The following is a 20,811-nucleotide window of genomic DNA, read 5'->3' on the forward strand; positions in this document are numbered from 1 at the left end:
CCCCCCTCTCTCTCTTCCTCCCCATCCTTCCATCTCTTGCTTGCTCCTTCTCCCTCCCTCCACCCTTCCATCCTTCTCCTTCCACTCTCTCTCTACTGAGAGAAGTCCTCCACCTCAGGAGGTGTGTTTTATTAACCCTTTATTAAAAGGAAAAACCGAGACAAAGAGAATGTATAAGTGATGGTTCCTGGTGAGTGTGTGTGAGAGTGTAAAGGTCAGTGATGCGAGAGCTGATACTGACCTTTACGAGTGTGGACAGGATTTCAAAAGCTCCAGTGAACAGCAGTAACGGTGCGATGACGATGAGAGGGAGCAGTGAGTATCCGATCACTCCCAGCACCTGACCATACGACACCTGCAGCAGAGCAGCATCAGTTCACTACACACACACACACACACACCCAGCACCTGACCATACGACACCTGCAGCAGAGCAGCATCAGTTCACTACACACACACACACACACACACACACACACCCAGCACCTGACCATACGACACCTGCAGCAGAGCAGCATCAGTTCACTACACACACACACACACACACACACACACCCAGCACCTGACCATACGACACCTGCAGCAGAGCAGCATCAGTTCACTACACACACACACACACACACACACACACACACACACAGCACCTGACCATACGACACCTGCAGCAGAGCAGCATCAGTTCACTACACACACACACACACACACACACACACACACACACACCCAGCACCTGACCATACGACACCTGCAGCAGAGCAGCATCAGTTCACTACACACACACACACACACACACACACACACACCCAGCACCTGACCATACGACACCTGCAGCAGAGCAGCATCAGTTCACTACACACACACACACACACACACACACACAGCACCTGACCATACGACACCTGCAGCAGAGCAGCATCAGTTCACTACACACACACACACACACACACACACACACACAGCACCTGACCATACGACACCTGCAGCAGAGCAGCATCAGTTCACTACACACACACACACACACACCCAGCACCTGACCATACGACACCTGCAGCAGAGCAGCATCAGTTCACTACACACACACACACACACACACACACACACCCCCAGCACCTGACCATACGACACCTGCAGCAGAGCAGCATCAGTTCACTACACACACACACACACACACACACACACACACTAACTGAAGAGTGTCAGTACCTCTCCACCTAGAACTCTGGCCAGCAGGAAGATGGTCAGTGATCCGAATATCCAGATGGTGATGATCCAGGACACGACCTGAGGAGTAAACACACACACACACACACACACACACACACACCAGGTCACTTTAGCAACCTCCTGACATTTCACACTGTTTACTCCACGCTGCTGCAGCAGATCTCTGTGTTCTGATATGAACTCCTCCCTGTGACAGATGTTCACTACTACGGTCACACTGAGGTCAGAACTCCGTGACTCAGACTCACCCGGAACTGTCCGTAGATGGAGATCATGGAGAAAAGCAGCACCACGGCCAGCGGCCCCCAGAAGTCCGGATTATCTCTGACCACCTGCCTGTTAAAGCCCAGAGACGGCATGGGCATCAACACACACCGGACCTTATAGTAGATATCCTTCAGATCAATGTCCAGCTCCTCCCTGTGACAGAGAAAGGGTGGGAGAGAGACAGAGAGACAGAGAGAGAGGGTGGGAGAGAGACAGAGAGAGGGGGTGGGAGAGAGACAGAGACAGAGAGACAGAGAGGGTGGGAGAGAGACAGAGAGACAGAGAGAGACAGAGAGAGACAGAGAGAGAGAGAGAGAGAGAGAGGGTGGGAGAGAGACAGAGGGAGAGGGTGGGAGAGAGACAGAGACAGAGAGAGAGAGAGAGAGAGAGAGAGAGGGTGGGAGAGAGAGAGAGAGAGACAGAGAGAATTAGAATTTGAAAAAACCTTTATTTACATCTTCTCAGTGAATATCAATAAATAGAGAAAAATGTCATTTAAAGGATGGGGTTAAAAGGTAAATAGGTAAATAAATAAATAAATAAATAAATAAATAAATAAATAAATAAATAAGACAGTGTATGTGCAAATTGCAGTTTTTCATCACAACACAACACAGGGCTCCTCTACAACACCAGGTTTCCTCAAACACAGACAGGTTCTTTGTTTTTTTATAGAACACAAAGTCAATCAGAATCCTGGACTTTATGAGTGCTGTAGTGACCATTACAACATTGCGACAGCCATTCTGTTCAACCTGGTGCTTTCGACTGATGTAAATGCCCATTTTCGCTTGCCCCAGAACAAAGTTTAAAAGCTGGCATCGAGCTCGTCTTTTGCGTGTGTACCTAAAACCAAGAATAAATACTTTTAGTGAAAACTTTTCGTCAAAAACGCTAAAAATGTTCTGTAAAACGGTAAAGAGAGACTGTAGTCTGGAACATTCTGTAAAAGCATGAAAGATAGTCTCTCTTTGATTACAGAAGGGACACGAGTGGCTGGCCTGGGGACAGAGAACAGAGATAAAAGCATTGACCGCAACAATACCATGTAAAATTCTCCATTGTAAATCCCCAGTTCTTTTCGGCAATGGTGGCTTATAGAGTGACCTCCACTCTGGACGCTCTTCCTCACTCAAACCGAGGACAGTGCGCCAGGGTGTGTCCACTCTCCCCCTGAGCGACCGCATATTAAAAGCTTTGACACATGCTTTATAAAACGTTTTCCCAGTCACATTAAAAAAGTTCATGTTTGTGATATTTTTACAGTCCAAAAAGTGACCCGTGCCTTCCTGTCCACAGTCCACAGACAGTGCAAGTTCAGGAAACGGGTCCTCTGAGTCGGGGCTTTCAGTTCCACTGGAGTAGTCCATGAGCATTTCCCTCTCCTCACGCGAGATGACCAGAGTCCACTTTCGCAGCAGCTGGCTCACCGCCCTCTTTGACCTCACGCCTAGCCGAGCAGCTACTCCATCAACGTTCTGTAGGTGAGGTCCGGCGACGTCCACCAGGTGTTTGAGGGTGGTGACACCAGACGCGAGGAGAGACTGCGACAGTGAAGAGTCCCCGACGTCCAGGCGTGCCCCGTATACCAGAGGCTCTTGAAGTAGCCAGTGAAGAGAGTCTGTGGCTGTGGTTCTTTGCACCCTAAAAAGTCTCCAGATTCTGAACAAGTTGTGATAAAAAGCAGGCAGTCTTGCAGTGTTCAGTCTCTCTGGATTCATTAAAAAGAGTGCCTTGTCCATTCTCATCTGCCCAAAAGATCTTAAAATGGCCCTGGACACTTGTTTCCAGCTAAAAAACTTTGAGCCGCATAAAAACTTCTGTAAAAACTGTAAACGAAAGGTTGCAGTTCTGCTCTGTAAATGTATAAGACCTTGCCCACCTTCCTCTTTGGGTAAGTATAAAATGCTGCGTGGCACCCAGTGCAACTTATCCCAAAAAAAGTCCAACAAAATCGACTGGATTTTCATTAAAAGGTCTGTAGGAGGGTCTATACAGGCTATTTTATGCCACAGAGACGATGCTACCAGATTGTTAATAATTAGCGTTCGCCCCCTGTAAGACATTTTAGGCACCAGCCACTTCCACTTTTCTAGGTGACCAGTTACTTTTTCAATGACCCCTTCCCAGTTTCTCTGTGTGAACGAGTCATTACCCAGGTACACGCCCAGATACTTAAAGCCTTCGCTTTTCCAACTTAGGCCTCCGGGGAGTTTAGGTACCTCGCCTACCCACTGGCCGACTAAAACAGCCTCGCTCTTAGACCAGTTTACCTTTGCAGAGGAAACCGCTCCAAAGTCCTTGGACACCCTGTGTAACATGTCTATATCACTCTGACTGTCGACCATTATTACAACGTCATCTGCGTAGGCCGACAGGCGGATAGCGTTCGGGCAGTCAGGGATTAAGACACCTTTCAGCTTAGCTCTTAGCGTATTCAGAAAGGGTTCAATGGCCAGAGTGTAAAGCATCCCTGAGAGAGAGCAGCCCTGCCTTACCCCCCTACACACCTTAAACGGAGCACATAAGCCACCATTGAGTTTCAGTACACTTTCTATGTCACAGTATAGAATTTGTACTTTGGAAATAAAATCTGAGCTAAAACCAAAAGCATTAAGGGTTTTCCAAAGGTAGTTGTGTTCAACTCGATCGAAGGCTTTCTCTTGGTCTATGGAAATGAAACCCATATTCAGCCCAAAAAGTTTGGAGACACTGAAAATGTCTCGAACTAATGAGATGTTGTCAAATATGGACCTCCCGGGTATGCAGTAGGTCTGATCTGCGTTTAAAACCTCTTCCAGAACACTTCCCAGTCTTGTAGCTAAAACTTTAGACAGCATCTTGTAATCACTACAAAGCAATGAAACAGGTCTCCAGTTCTTTATGTCTGTCAGGTCCCCTTTTTTGGGTAAAAGAGTGAGGACTGCTCTCCTACAACTTAATGGTAGCAGTCCTCTTGTCAAGCTGTCGTTCAAAACCTCAAGTAAGTCATCCCTTAAAACATGCCAGAAAGACTTATAAAACTCTGACGGAAGCCCGTCTATGCCAGGCGCTCTGCCACACTCCATACTCATTAATGCTTTGTGCAGCTCTGCTGGTGTTATATCTGCACTCAGCTCTGTATTGGAGTCATGTGACACTCGGGGCAGGTCTTCTAAAAAGCTCTGTTCTGTGGTGTGTTCTCTGTACTCACACTGATAGAGTTTTTCATAAAAACTAACCGCCCTTTTCCTAATGTCAGCTGTATCAGATAAAAGGTGTCCAGACTCAGAGCGCAGGCTGTGAATAAAACGTTTTTGTCCGTTCTTTTTTTCAAGGCTAAAAAACAACTTTGAGGGGGCGTCCATCTGGTTTGCGTTCTGGAATCGTGACCTTATTAATGCACCTTGTGCTTTAAACTCAAGGAGGTCTGATAACTTTTTCTTTTTGACTGTGAGGGTCTGAATATGGTTCTGGTTCTCTGTGGATTGTGCTAACAACTGAAGTTCTGTTATCTCATCTTCTAGTTGTTTCATAGACCGAGCCAAATCCCTTGTGACATTATAAGTGTACTGTTGACACAACTGTTTTATTTGAGCTTTCCCAAAATCCCACCAATGTTGCAGAGAAATAAAAGCACTTTTTTCTTTCCTAAAATTTCTCCAGAAAAAAGTAAAAATCTCTATAAAATGCTGGTCATTCAGTAAAACTGTTAAAATGCCAGTAAGAACTCTTCGGTTTAATACAATTTAAAACTGAAACACATAAAACCAAGCTGTGGTCTGAAAAACCAACCGGACTAATAACACAACTTTTTATGGTGTTCAAGTGGTGCTTTGGGACATAAAACCTGTCTAACCTTGCTAATGATACCTTTCCATCAGCAGCATGAGCCCAGGTGTACTGTTTTTGAGTTTTATGCATATTTCTCCAAACATCACTTAACTCGTGTTTTTCAACAGTGTGTAGGAGTCTTCTTCTTGAAGGCATGTGTGGCTCTATATGGTTGCGGTCACTGTTTTCTAAAGTACAGTTAAAATCACCACCAACAAATAAAAACTCCTCTGCGTCACAAGTTTCTAAAACATTGCATAATTTATCTAAAAAAGCTATTCTTTCCACTGGGGAAGCCGGGGCATACACACAGATAAAAACCATAACATGGTTCTCTAAAAGAGCTCTGACTTTTAACAGTCTGCCAGCTACTATCTCTTCCACGCTGTAAGAGAGAGGTTTAAAAGTCTTTGAAAATAAAATAGCTACTCCTCCACTAGCAGAGGTATTGTGGCTTAAAAACAAGGGGCCAGCCCACTCCTGTGTCCAATCTACTACGTTTTTAGCGTCACTATGGGTTTCCTGTGCAAGTAATACGTCTATTCTTTTTTGTGTCACTAGTTCATACAATTCTGCTCTCTTCCTGCAGTCTCTAGCACCGTTAACATTCAGGGACGCGATGTGAATGTCCTGCATGAGCACACAGAAAAGAATAAGCACAGGAAAGGGCGTCTGCGGTCTGTGAGGACCGAGAGAACTATGACGTGTCCTCATCATCATTACTTAACAGGTTGTTGATTTTAGTGACAATCTTCTTTAACCTGTATAACTCTTTGTCCTCGAAACACCCTTCACCCATAAGACGCTTTATGGCAATGTGCAGTTTGTTCAGGTCTGGAAAGTATTTGTTGATCTGTACCATTTTCATGTTCTTTGTGATCTTAAGAAAGTGTTTAATTTCACTTGCGTTGTACTTTTTACCGACCCAGTGACCCTCAGTGGTGACACAGACAGTGAGGTCAGGAGAGGGCTCTTCACTGTCCAGCTCACTAATACTTTCTGCTTGCTTCTTTTCTGCTTTTTGCTTTCACAGTTTTGTCAGGGAGAGAGACAGAGAGACAGAGAGAGAGAGGGTGGGAGAGAGACAGAGGGTGGGAGAGAGACAGAGAGACAGAGAGAGAGAGAGAGAGAGAGAGGGTGGGAGAGAGACAGAGAGACAGAGGGAGAGAGGGTGGGAGAGAGACAGAGAGACAGAGGGAGAGAGGGTGGGAGAGAGACAGAGAGACAGAGAGAGACTTGACTTTTGATGGTCGTTTATTTTAACCATTCATGTGTTCACTTCAGCAGCATTATCCATAATTACTCAACAAAGTAATTAAATAGAAAGATGAATAAATAAGTAAATAAATATATGCTTAAATAAATAAGAAAATAAATAAGTAAACACACAAACATCCACTAAAAAAATTGTACAAAGTACAAGAGTACAAGGATTTTAAAAAGAAGAATAAAAGAAAATCATTCCAGCTCTGGTGTAAAAGACAGTTCATCATTTATAACAGAGCACACGGCTTCCCCATCACACCACATCATCTGAAACTGTACCAGGTCCTTCATGCTTTTATAGAAGTTAAAATCAACAATGATCCTCGCTTTCACGAGTTTCTTAAAGGTCATTGTAAGATCTTGTTGTGTGTCACTTTGTTCTTTCTGCTGGTGTAGATGGCCAGTTTCGCCTGGCCCAGGATAAAATTGATCAGCTGACACTTGAACCTCTCCCTTCTCGTGTATTTAAAACCAAGGATAAAAACATGTGGGGTAAAAGTGGCATTAAAAGATTTAAAAATATTCGATAAAACCCTGAACAGTGGAAGAAGTCTAAAACAGTTCATGAAAGCATGAAACACTGTTCCTCTCTGTAAACAAAAAGGACACTCGTGTGTAACCTCCTTTAAAATACAGATAAAAGTGTTTACAGAGACAATGCCATGCAGTATTCTCCACTGCAGGTCACCAGTTCTTTTAGTTAACGGTGGTTTGTACAACGTTCACCACTCTGGCTGTACATCATCATCTAGTCGAAGGACACTGCGCCAGGGCGTGTCTACCCTCCCATTTAGCCATTTCATATTCAACACTTTCACACACATTTGGTAGAGTCTCTTACCAGAAGCTGTTTTGAGGCTTACTGTTTCCTTCCATTCTCCCAGAAGGGAGCCTGAGACCTCAGACAGTCTGGGTGTGATGTTAAAATGTGGGTTGGTCTCACCTTCTCCGGGGCTGACCACCCCAGCACAGTAGTCCCTGAGCTGCATGCGCTTCTCGGCAGTGAGTGCAGACCTCCACCTCTGTAAAAGCTGTGTGACCACTCGGACAGACCTTACCCCTATCCATGAGGCGATGTCGTTTGGACGAGTGAAGTCTGGTCCTGACAGTTCCACCAGCTGCTGCAGTTTCACAGTCCCTGAGGAAAGCAGCGCTCTTGTTAACGCTGGAGAGGTGCTGCTTGTTATGTCCAGCCGAGCTCCATGGATCAGGGGCTCCTCAAGAAGCCAGTGAAGTGAGTTGTCCACTCTTTGCACCCTGAAATGGCTAAAAACTTTAAAAAGTCCTTGATAAAAAGCAGGTAGGCCACATAGGTTCAGCGTTTTAGTGTCCATTAAAAACAATGATTTGTCCAGTCCCCATCCTCCTACTGTGTGCATTATTTCATTTGCAACTGCTCTTCATGAGAGGTTCTCTGGGCCCGTGAGAAGTTTCTGTACGAACTGGAGACGGAATGCTACAGTTCTACTGGGTAAATGAATCAGTCCTTGTCCACTCTCCTCTTTGGGTAAGTACAGAACACTCTGAGGTAACCAGTGTAACTTGTCCCAGAAAAAATCCACCATCATGGCCTGCAGCTCTGAAAGCAGCTTTGGAGGGGGATCAATACAGGCCAGCCTGTGCCATAACACTGAAGCAGTCAGGTTGTTAACAACCAGAGTTCTGCCGCTGTAGGACATTTTTGGAACAAGCCATTTCCATTTATTTAAGCGTCCTTTTATTTTCTCACAAATGCCTTCCCAATTCTTCTGTACAAAAGTGCTGTCCCCCAAGTACACGCCAAGATATTTAAAACCACCAGTCCTCCATGTCAAATTATCTGGGAGACGCGGCTCCCCACCTTGCCAATCCCCAATTAAAACGGCTTCACTTTTCTCCCAGTTCACTTTTGCAGATGATATAGTGTTAAAATTCCTTATAATACCTGTTAAAATGTCAATGTCTCTCTGTCCATTCACCATGACTACAACATCATCTGCATATGCTGACACACAGTATGGGGTATTACAATTTGGTATTGACAGACCATTGATTTTTCTTCTTATTTCACACAACAATGGTTCTATGGCTAGGGCGTATAACATACCAGACAGAGAGCAGCCCTGCCTAATACCCCTATACACTTTAAAAGGTACAGATAAACCACCGTTAACTTTCAGTACGCTCTCAATGTCACTATACAGCACCTGGATCATGGCCTTGAACCCGGAGTTGAACCCAAAACTTTCTAACGCCCTCCACAAATACTGGTGTTCAACCCGGTCGAAAGCCTTTTCCTGGTCCATGAAAATAAGACCAGTCTTTAAACCTAACAGCCTAGAGACGTCCAAAATGTCACGAATCAAGTGTACATTGTCGTGGATAGACCTGCCAGGCACACAGTACGTCTGGTCAAAGTGGATGACTTGCTCCATCACCTTTCCTAGCCTTGTTGCTAATGCTTTTGAGAGCACCTTGCAGTCTGTGCAGAGTAAGGAGACAGGGCGCCAGTTCCTGAGGTCAGTCTGATCACCTTTCTTTGGGAGTAGAGTCAGGACTGCTCTACGGCTACTCAGCGGCAGTCTGCCTCCGTATATGCCCGCCCTCAGCACTTCCAGCAAGTCCTGCCCTATCACTGACCAGAAAGCCTTGAAAAACTCAACCGAGAGCCCATCGATTCCAGGTGACCGCCCATTTTGCATGCTGTTGATTGCAACCTCCAACTCCTCAAGGGTCAGTTCCCTGTCCAGTTCCCTAGCTGACTCCTCGGTTAGTTTAGGAAGATTCCCGACAAGATCTTCCTCCACCCCTTGCACAGCTGCGAGCTCACTCCTGTACAGCTTTGAGTAAAAGCTGACTGTCTGCTTGCGAATTTCAGTGGGATCAGTTACAATCTCCCCTGAATCTGTTCGCAAAGCATGTATGAACCTTTTCTGTCCATTTTTTTTCTCAAGACTAAAGAAGAACTTGGACAGAGCGTCCATCTCTGTTACGCTTTTAAAGCGCGAGCGGACCAGCGCCCCCTGCACTGTTGTGTCCAACAACTCACCCAACGCATGTTTTTTCTTTTTGAGAGCCTCAATATGGCCTCGATTTCCTGTGGACTCCACCAAACCCTGGAGTTCCACTACCTCAATCTCTAGAGCTCTAAGTGATCTGGTGATGTCCTTAGTCACATTGTGAGCGTACTGTTGACAAAACATTTGAATGTGCACTTTTGCCACATCCCACCAATCTTGCAGTGATGTAAAAGTCGGCTTCTGGAGCCTAAAAGCATGCCAAAAGAAAATAAAACTCTCTCTAAAATTGACATCATCTAAAAGAGCAGCATTAAAATGCCAGTAGGCACTACGTGGCTTTACATTGCTCTTCTTAAAAGTGCACTGTACCATAAAATGATCTGAAAAACCCACAGGATAAATAACACAGGACCTAAAAATATTCAGCTGATGTTTAAAAGTGTAAAAATGATCAAGCCTTGCTAGTGAGAGGAGGTTCTCTTTACAATGGGACCAGGTGTATTGTCTCTCTGTTTCATGGAAATTCCTCCAAACATCACTCAGGTCATGTGTTGTGATTAACTCACACAGGCGTTTGCGAGAGGCAGCATGAGGTTCTAAATGGTTCCTATCAAAAACGTCTTCAGTGCAGTTAAAATCCCCACCAATGATTAAAACTTCACTCTGACTACAGGAACCAATGACAGTGCTTAAAATATTTAAGAACACCATTCTCTCCACACTTAGGGTGGGAGCGTACACACAAATAAAAACAAAAATCTTGTTCTCATAAAACGCCCGCACTTTTAAAAGCCTGCCTTTTAAAACTTCTTCAACATCATAAGACTGTGGGCTAAAAGACGGTGAGAATAAACACCGCCGCTAAGAGAGGTACTGTGACTTAAAAACACAAGTCCCTTCCACTCGCTCGCCCAGTCCGAGGAGTTTCCGGGATCGCTATGAGTTTCCTGCAGGAAAACAACATCCGCATGCTTGTGTCTCACCGTCTCATACACTGCCGCTCTCTTTCTGTGGTCCCTGGCACCATTGATGTTAAGGGTTACGGCAGTGATAGCGCTCATTATTAAATAGTAAAAAAAAAATTCAAAAAAATCACCCACATAGTGCAATTAATCAGTGGTTTTAATGTAACAGAGCTCAGCAGTCTACAAAGAACCTTCATTGTTCTTTTTGATTTTAGTCACTATGGCCTTCAGACGATAAATTTCAGTTTGCTCAAACACTCCACACCGCATTAACTTCTTAACATCCCGGACAAACTGTTCAGTATCAGGAAAATAGTCGACAACATTCACTGACCTTTTACCCTTGGTGTTTCTCAAAAATGCTGAAATTCCTTCTGCAGTGTAGACCATCTCCCTTTCATCTGATTGTGAACACTGTGACCAACTCGAGTCCGTGGAGCCACCATCACTTTCTTCCACATCTGACTCGTGTTTTTTAGCCTGCTTGTTGCTCTTACTTTTAGATCTTTTCTTGCGTTTAGTGGGGATCTTAAAAACAGGTTCTGCTTCCATCTCAGCATCTGAATCTCCATTATCTCTGATATCAGCATTGAGATTTCACACACTCCTCCACGCTAACGTTACACACAATCCTCACACCATGCTGCCGTGTGAGAGACTCGTACACGCTATCATCCACCTTCTCCATGTTCCCGGCGCAAAGCGTGCCGAAATGCCGGCTCACTCCTTACCGGGAAACACACACCACACATGCGCCCAAACAAACACAACAACTAACAAGCCACACAAACAAACAAACAAACAAACAAACAAACAAAATGAATAAATGAAACTATTTGCCCACAAAGACAATTAAGTTTCGGAAAAATCGCTCGCAAACTCGCTCACAACGCTCCACACGCTCATTCGCACACACGCATGCGCAGAGAGAGAGAGAGAGAGAGAGAGAGAGAGGGTGGGAGAGAGACAGAGAGAGAGAGAGAGGGTGGGAGAGAGACAGAGAGAGAGAGAGAGGGTGGGAGAGAGACAGAGGGAGAGGGTGGGAGAGAGACAGAGAGACAGAGAGAGAGGGTGGGAGAGAGACAGAGAGACAGAGAGAGGGTGGGAGAGAGACAGAGAGACAGAGAGGGTGGGAGAGAGACAGAGGGAGAGGGTGGGAGAGAGACAGAGAGACAGAGAGAGAGAGAGGGTGGGAGAGAGACAGAGAGAGGGTGGGAGAGAGACAGAGAGAGGGTGGGAGAGAGACAGAGAGACAGAGAGAGGGTGGGAGAGAGACAGAGAGAGGGTGGGAGAGAGACAGAGAGACAGAGAGAGGGTGGGAGAGAGACAGAGAGAGGGTGGGAGAGAGACAGAGAGACAGAGAGAGGGTGGGAGAGAGACAGAGAGAGGGTGGGAGAGAGACACAGAGACAGAGAGACAGAGAGGGTGGGAGAGAGACAGAGAGAGACTTTTTGACTTTTTACGCATCTTTATTTACACAAATCACATATATAAAAGTCACAGTGACTCAATAAATAAAAAAATAAATAAATAAATACGTATTAAAATAATGTCAACAAATGAGTTTAAATATGAGTGATTAGTTTAGTTCTGCTGCAAAGTTAAGTTTCCCTTCTGCTACAGAGCACAAAACATTCTCCCAACACCACACACATCTAAACACATCCAACTCATTCATACTTTTATAAAAATTAAAATCAATTAAAACTCTTTATTTCATCAGAATTCTTATGGCTTCACAGTCAGTATTTTGTGCAATCTGGTTTTTCCGGCTCAGGTATATCACCATTTTGGCCTGACCAAATATAAAATTGATCAGTTGGCACCTGAACTGGTGTTTCCTGATGTACTTAAAACCAGAAATAAAACACTGAAAAGTAAAAACAACATTAAAAGACCTTAAAATGCTCCATAAAAACACAAACAGTGACTGTAACCTGGAGCAGTGAATAAAAGCATGAAAAACTGTTTCTCTCTGTGAACAAAAAGGACAATCATGTGCAATATCAGGGTTTAAAACAGAAATAAAAGAGTTCACAGAGATAATACAGTGTAAAATCCTCCATTGGAGGTCGGCAGCTTTTTTAGTTAACGGTGGTTTATACAGTGCGTCCACTCTGGTTTAAAATCATCAGTAAAACCATGTACACTTCTCCATGGGGTGTCCACCCTCCCACTCAGCTTCTTCTTATTTAAAACCTTTACACACGCTCTGTAGAGCAGCTTCCCCGACACTGACCCAAAGTCCATCTCCCCTTCACCCCGGCACTCCAGGAGGGGGCCTGCACACCCGTCGAGGTCAGGAGAGATGTTCAGCTGGGGAAAGGGTTCGTCCTCTGTCCAGTCTCTGTGTGTGAATAGTCCATTAGCTGAACACGCTCCTCTGATGTTAATGCAGATCTCCAGCGGTGTAGGAGCTGATTGACAACACACAGGGACCGCAGTCCCATACGCGCTGCCAGGTCCTCTGCCCTCGACAAGTCCGACCCCGCGATGTTCACAAGCTCCCGGAGCGTTACAATCCCTGAGGAGATGAGAGTTCTGGACAGTGCAGGGACGGTCACACTGGAGATGTCCAGTCTCCCGCCGTACACCAGAGGTTCCTCCAGCAGCCAGTGTAGCGTTCTACAGCCCTTGTTCTGTTTCTTAAAAACGTTCCAGATTTTAAAAAGTCCACGGTAAAAGGCTGGTAGTCCAGAAATGTCCAGCATTTTTGTGTCCATTAAAAACAACGCTCTGTCCAGCCCCAGTCCTTGAACTGTTCGTAATAATCCACTGGCTGCTGCTCTCCATACTAAGTCTCTGAGTCCAGTGAGGAGTCTCTGGATGAACTGGAGGCGGAAGGCTGCGGCTCTGCTGGACAGCTGGACCAGCCCCTGTCCTCCCTCTTCTTTGGGCAGGTGGAGAACACTCTGTGGAATCCAGTGTAGACCGTCCCAGAAGAAGTCCACCAGCAGGGCCTGGATGTTTGCCAGCAGGTTCGGCGGCGGATCCACGCATGCCAGCTCGTGCCAGAGGGACGACGCGGCGAGGTTGTTGATGACCAGCGTTCTCCCCCTGTAGGACATCTTTGGGACCAGCCGGTTCCTCCTGCTCAGTCTGCCCTTCACGTGCTCTACAGAACCTTCCCAGTTTTTACTTAAAAACTCATTGTTCCCCAGGTAGACACCCAAGTATTTAAAACCACCTCTTTTCCACGCTAAGCCTCCTGGTAGTGACGGTTGCCCACCTCCCCACCCACCAAACTAAAATGGCTTCACTTTTAGACCAGTTAACCTTGGCGGAGGATAAAATATGAAAGTCCTTTAAAATATCAGTTAAAACATTGACATCATTTTGTGTGTTTATCATCACTACCAGATCATCTGCATAAGCTGATAAACATATTGAGGCATTAGCATGTGGAATATTAAAACCAGAGAGATGACTTCTTAACTTATTTAAAAGAGGTTCAATAGCTAGAGAGTACAACATTCCAGAGAGGGAACAGCCCTGCCTGATCCCCCTGTACACTCTAAAAGGAGCACATAAACCACCGTTAACCTTCAGTACACTCTCAATGTCACTGTACAACACCCTGATCATGGCTATAAAACCTGGACTGAACCCAAAGGCTTCCAGCACCTTCCACAAATATTCATGTTCAACCCGGTCAAAAGCCTTTTCCTGATCTAGAGAAATCAGACCAGTCTTTAAGCCCAATAGCCTGGAGACGTCCAAAATGTCACGAATTAAATACGCGTTATCGAATATGGACCTATCAGGCACACAGTACGTCTGGTCCTGGTGAATGAGCTGCTCCATTACCTTAGTCAGTCTCGAGGCTAATGCTTTTGAGAGCAGCTTGCAGTCAGTGCACAGTAGTGAGACTGGGAGCCAGTTTTTCAGGTGGGTCAGGTCTCCCTTCTTCAGTAGCAGGGTCAGGACGGCCCTCCTGCAGCTCAACGGGAGTTCACCTCTCCGTACGCTGTCCCGTAGGACATCCAGCACGTCCTGCCCTATGACGGCCCAGAATGCCTTGTAAAACTCGACAGGGAGACCGTCTATACCTGACGCCCGTCCATTCTCCATCCCCTGGAGAGCCTCATGAACCTCCTCCAGCATCAGCTCCCTGTCCAGCTCTCTGGCTGCTTGCTCAGAGAGCTTTGGCAGGTTCATGAGGAAGCTGTCCTCCACTACTTGTGTCCCTGACCACTCACTGCTGTACAGCTTCGAGTAGAAGCTTACTGTCTGCTGGTGAATTTCAGTGGGCTCAGATACGAGATCCCCTGATTCTGTTTGCACAGCATGTATAAATCTTTTCTGTCCATTCTTCTGCTCTAAACTGAAAAAGAACTTTGAAGGAGCATCCATCTCAGCTGCACTTTTAAAGCGTGAGTGGACCAGCGCCCCCTGTGCTGTAATGTCTAACAGGTCGTTCATTTTGGCTCTTTTATTTTTGAGGGCTTCAACATGCCCTCGATTTCCAGTGGCCTCCAAACGCTGGAGCTCCACTATTTCTATCTCCAGAGCTTTCAGAGATCTAACAATGTCTCTTGGGACATTGAGAGTGTACTGTTGACAGAATTCTTTGACTTGCGTTTTAATCACATCCCACCACAGCTGAAGTGAACTAAAAGCTGCCTTCTCATGTTTAAAACAATTCCATAAATAAATAAAAGACTCTCTAAAATTAGCATCTTCTAAAAGAGCAGTGTTAAAATGCCAGTAGGCACTCCTAGGTTTAACCTTCTCTTTAGTAATAGTACACTGGACCATGCTGTGGTCAGAGATACCTGCTGGAACAATAAAACACTTTGTAAAAAACGTCAGCTGATGCTTAAAACCATAAAAACGATCTAATCTCGCCAGGGAGAGTGTGTTATCTATGGCATGGGCCCACGTGTACTGTCTCTTGTTCTTATTAAAAGTTCTCCATATGTCATTTAGCTCATGGGCCTCCACCATCTCCCACAGACGCTTACGGGAAGCCACGTGAGGTTCTGTGTGGTTCCGGTCTAAAATATCTGTAGTACAGTTAAAATCACCACCCAGAATTAAAATTTCTGCAGTGTTGCAGTCAGCAATGACATTGTTCAGAGTATCTAAAAACATCATCCTCTCCACTGCACTGGTGGGAGTGTACACACAGATAAAAACTAAAACCTCATTCTCATAAAAAGTTTTCACTTTTAAAAGCCTCCCATTTAAAAATTCTTCAACTGAATAAGAACAAGGAATAAAACTGTGAGTAAAGAGCAAGGCGACTCCACCACTGAGTGTTGTGTTATGGCTTAAAACCACCAACCCATCCCACTCCTTCACCCAATCAGCAGCATTGCTGGTATCACTGTGGGTTTCCTGCAGCATGGCAACGTCAATGTGCTTCTGCTTTAAAACTTCATACAGTTTAGCTCTCTTATTCTGCTCTCTTGCTCCATTAATATTTAAACTCGCAATATTAACTCCTTTCATTAAAATAAATAAAATAAATAAAATTAAACAGAGGGTAAAAACCACTCTAAAATAAAACACACCACACATCAGTCATCATCAGAGTTTTCCCGGTTCGTTCTAGTGATCAGTTTCTTCAGACGGAATATTTCAACATTAATAAACGCACCTTCTCTTCTGAAGAACTTCACGTCATGAATGAACTGTTTACGGTCCGGGAAAAACTCTTCTAATGCACCATTCTTCTGCCATTTGGTGTTCCTTAAAAACTCTTTAATATCATCAGCGCTGTACACCACATTACTCTGTTCCTCCTGAGAATCGAACATTAAAACAGAGTCTGACATGCAGTCATCACTGTCTGATTCTCGTTCCTCCACCTTTGTGTCTTTTTTTGCCCGTTTTTTCCCCGTCCCTTACCTTGTTTTTTCCTTTTATTCGGCACTTTAAAGACGGGCTCATCCACCATGTCCACGTCTCCCCCGTCCCCCAGCACTGGTGTAGTGTCCGGTGTTTCCGGGCGGTCTCTCTGCACCTCCGTGCCTGCCTCTGCCAGCGCAGGCAGCTCCAGCACTGCTCCAGAACCCACTGAGCTCTTCTCAGTGGAGCACGGCTTCTCCCGGTCCGGTTGAGCCGAGCATGGCTCTTCCGCGGCCGGTTCGGCCGTGCATGGCTTTTCCGGGGCTGTTGCAGCTCCAGTGGGCTTCTGGGTTGCAGGCTGGGCTTGGGATTTACTTTCCTTCATGTCTGGTACAGCAGCAGCTCCGGGGCCCTCAGCAGCCGGCCGAACCGTAGCCGCAGGGGGAACGACCTTTATTCAGAAACACCACAATGGCACTGTTCATTCTGGAGGCAGAGACAATGTTCTGATGCCCCACCACGTTACCGACTGCAAGACAACATTCCTCTACACTCACCGGACACACCACACGGACACCGCGCCGGACACACCACACGGACACCGCGCCGGACACACGACACGGACACGCGCCGGACACGACACGGACACCGGACACGACACGGACACGCGCCGGCGAGTCAAACTCTCACACAACCTCGCGTTCGGATCCGCCATAACCACGCTTCACTGACACGCTACTCACACACACACACCTGCACACACACGCGCACACACACACACCTGCACACACACGCGCACACACACACACCTGCACACACACACACACCTGCACACACACACCTGCACACACACACCTGCACACACTCACTCACACACACCTGCACACACACGCACACACACACCTGCACACACACGCGCACACACTCACTCACACACACCTGCACACACACACACACACCTGCACACACACGCACACACACACACACACCTGCACACACACACACCTGCACACACACACACCTGCACACACACACACCTGCACACACACCTGCACACACACGCACACACACCTGCACACACACGCACACACACACCTGCACACGCACACACACACACCTGCACACACACGCACACACACACACCTGCACACACACACACGCGCACACACACACACACGCGCACACACACGCACACACACACACCTGCACACACACACACACACACGCACACACACCTGCGCGCACACACACACACACACCTGCACACACACCTGCACACACACGCACACACACCTGCACACACACGCACACACACCTGCACACACACGCACACACACCTGCACACACACGCACACACACCTGCACACACACGCACACACACACCTGCACACACACGCACACACACACCTGCACACACACACACGCGCACACACACGCACACACACACACCTGCGCACACACACACCTGCACACACACACACGCGCACACACACGCACACACACACACCTGCGCACACACACACCTGCACACACACACACACACACGCACAAAGTTATTATTCGCACACACACTCACACAATAAGTATATAAATATTCTGAGATCTTAAACGGAAAAAATGCACTTTAGTGCCGAAAAATTGGCAAAAAGCCAACCGCTCTCACACGCTCCACACGCCACACTCTCCTCTCCGCTGCTCATGTGCAGAGAGAGAGAGAGAGAGAGAGAGGGTGGGAGAGACACAGAGAGAGAGAGGGTGGGAGAGAGGGAGAGAGAGAGAGAGCGAGAGAGGGAGAGAGAGAGAGAGCGAGAGAGATAGAGAGAGGGTGGGAGAGAGAGAGAGAGAGAGACAGAGAATGAGGGTGGGAGAGAGAGAGGGTGGGAAAGAGACAGAGAGAGAGAGGGAGACAGAGAGAGAGAGAGAGAGAGAGAGAGAGGGTGGGAAAGAGACAGAGAGACACAGAGAGAGGGTGGGAGAGAGACAGAGAGAGAGAGAGGGTGGGAAAGAGACAGAGAGAGAGACAGACAGAGATAGAGAGAGAGGGTGGGAGAGAGAGAGAGAGAGAGAGAGAGAGAGGGTGGGAGAGAGACAGAGAGAGAGGGTGGGAGAGAGAGACGGTGGGAGAGAGACAGAGAGAGGGTGGGAGAGAGACAGAGAGAAGGTGGGAGAGAGACAGAGAGAGAGAGAGGGTGGGAGAGAGAGAGAGAGAGAGAGGGTGGGAGAGAGAGAGAGAGAGAGAGAGGGTGGGAGAGAGAGAGAGAGAGAGAGAGAGAGAGAGAGAGGGTGGGAGAGAGACAGATAGACGGTGGGAGAGAGACAGAAAGAGAGAGAGGGTGGGAGAGAGAGAGAGAGAGAGAGAGGGTGGGAGAGAGAGAGAGAGACACAGAGAGAGTGTGGGGAGAGAGACAGAGAGAGAGAGGGTGGGAGAGAGTGAGAGAGAGACAGAGAGAGAGGGTGGGAGAGAGACAGAGAGAGAGAGAGAGAGGGTGGGAGAGAGACAGAGAATGAGGGTGGGAGAGAGAGAGGGTGGGAAAGAGACAGAGAGACACAGAGAGAGGGTGGAAGAGAGACAGAGAGAGAGAGAGAGGGTGGGAGAGAGAGAGAGAGAGAGAGAGAGAGAGAGAGAGGGTGGGAGAGAGAGAGAGAGAGGGTGGGAGAGAGACAGAGAGACACAGAGAGAGGGTGGGAGAGAGACAGAGAGACAGAGAGAGAGAGAGGGTGGGAGAGAGAGAGAGAGAGAGAGGGTGGGAGAGAGAGAGAGAGAGAGAGAGAGAGGGTGGGAGAGAGAGAGAGAGAGAGAGAGAGAGAGAGGGTGGGAGAGAGAGACAGATGAGGCGGTGGGGAGAGAGACAGAAGAGAGAGAGAGAGAGGGTGGGAGAGAGAGAGAGAGAGAGGGTGGGAGAGAGACAGAGAGACACAGAGAGAGGGTGGGAGAGAGACAGAGAGACAGAGAGAGAGAGGGTGGGAGAGAGAGAGAGAGAGAGAGAGGGTGGGAGAGAGAGAGAGAGAGGGTGGGAGAGAGACAGAGAGAGAGGGGGAGAGGGAGAGAGACAGAGAGACACAGAGAGAGGGTGGGAGAGAGACAGAGAGACAGAGAGAGAGAGGGTGGGAGAGAGACAGAGACAGAGAGAGAGGGTGGGAGAGAGACAGAGAGAGAGAGAGGGTGGGAGAGAGACAGAGAGAGAGAGAGAGGGCGGGAGCGAGAGAGAGAGAGAGAGAGGGTGGGTGGGAGAGAGAGAGAGAGAGGGTGGGAGAGAGAGAGAGAGAGAGAGAGGGTGGGAGAGAGACAGAGAGAGAGACAGAGAGAGAGAGGGTGGGAGAGAGACAGAGAGAGAGAGAGAGAGAGAGAGAGAGAGAGAGGGTGGGAGAGAGGGAGAGAGAGAGAGAGGGCGGGAGAGAGAGAGAGAGAGGGCGGGAGAGAGAGAGGACGGGAGAGAGGGAGAGAGAGAGATAGAGAGAGGGTGGGGGGAGAGAGAGAGAGAGAGAGAGAGAGAGAGAGAGAGAGAGGACGGGAGAGAGGGAGAGAGAGAGAGCGAGAGAGATAGAGAGAGGGTGGGGGGGGAGAGAGAGAGAGGGTGGGAGAGAGACAGAGAGAGAGAGGGTGGGAGAGAGAGAGAGAGAGAGAGAGACAGAGAGAGAGAGAGGGTGGATGGGAGAGAGAGAGAGACAGAGGGAGAGAGAGAGAGAGAGAGAGAGAGAGAGAGAGGGTGGGGGAGAGAGAGAGAGAGAGGGAGAGAGAGAGAAAGAGAGAGAGAGGGAGGGGGAGAGAGAGAGAGAGAGGGTGGGGAGAGAGAGAGAGAGGGTGGGGAGAGAGAGAGAGGGGGGGGGAGAGAGAGAGAGAGAGGGCGGGAGAGAGACAGAGAGAGAGAGAGAGAGAGAGAGGGTGGGGAGAGACAGAGAGAGAGAGAGAGGGTGGAGAGAGAGAGAGAGAGAGAGGGTGGGAGAGAGACAGAGATAGAGAGAGAGAGAGAGGGGGGGAGAGACAGAGAGAGAGAGAGGGTGGGAGAGAGAGAGAGAGAGAGAGAGAGAGGGTGGGAGAGAGAGAGAGAGAGAGGGTGGGAGAGAGACAGAGAGAGAGAGAGGGTGGGAGAGAGAGAGAGAGAGAGAGAGAGAGAGAGGGTGGGGGAGAGAGAGAGAGACAGAGAGAACAAAGTTACTGTACAGCTTATACACGTCCCTGTTGCTGCGATGCAGTTGCTACGTGGTTGCTATGGTAACCCAAGTGGTCAGTACACTGTTTTTAGTCCACTAGACAGATGCTGTGGTTGGTGAGGTGTTGCTGTGGTCTTCTGTTTACTATTAAAGATATTTGGCTGAACCTGGAGACCTTTATCCTCTGAATCCTGGACACATCACTAGGATAAGTCTTTTTAAACAAACACCTACACTGTACAGCCAAAAGTAAGTGCCCCCCTGACCCTCACACACTGACCCTCACACTCTGACCCTCCAACATGACCCCAGTGTCCCTGTGCACACAGCAG

General features: G+C 47.6%; 1 protein-coding gene across 2 annotated transcripts in view; it reads right to left on the reverse strand.

Moving 5' to 3' along the window:
• yipf4 (Yip1 domain family, member 4) overlaps positions 1-20,811 on the reverse strand; it is a 33,520-nt gene that overhangs the window by 1,058 nt on the left and 11,651 nt on the right. Inside the window, exons 3-5 of one of the 2 annotated variants that reach the window (XM_058398947.1) lie at positions 1,473-1,644; positions 1,204-1,281; positions 242-355 (exon numbers count right to left, since the gene is read on the reverse strand). In XM_058398947.1, the coding sequence (XP_058254930.1) occupies positions 242-355; positions 1,204-1,281; positions 1,473-1,644 (364 nt within the window). Of the gene's footprint in view, positions 1-241; positions 356-978; positions 1,126-1,203; positions 1,282-1,472; positions 1,645-20,811 lie in introns of those variants that run through there. The other variant, XM_058398948.1, reaches the window with a different exon arrangement.

The sequence above is a fragment of the Hemibagrus wyckioides genome, linkage group LG09 (assembly GCF_019097595.1).
Source record: "Hemibagrus wyckioides isolate EC202008001 linkage group LG09, SWU_Hwy_1.0, whole genome shotgun sequence".
Taxonomy (NCBI): domain Eukaryota; kingdom Metazoa; phylum Chordata; class Actinopteri; order Siluriformes; family Bagridae; genus Hemibagrus; species Hemibagrus wyckioides.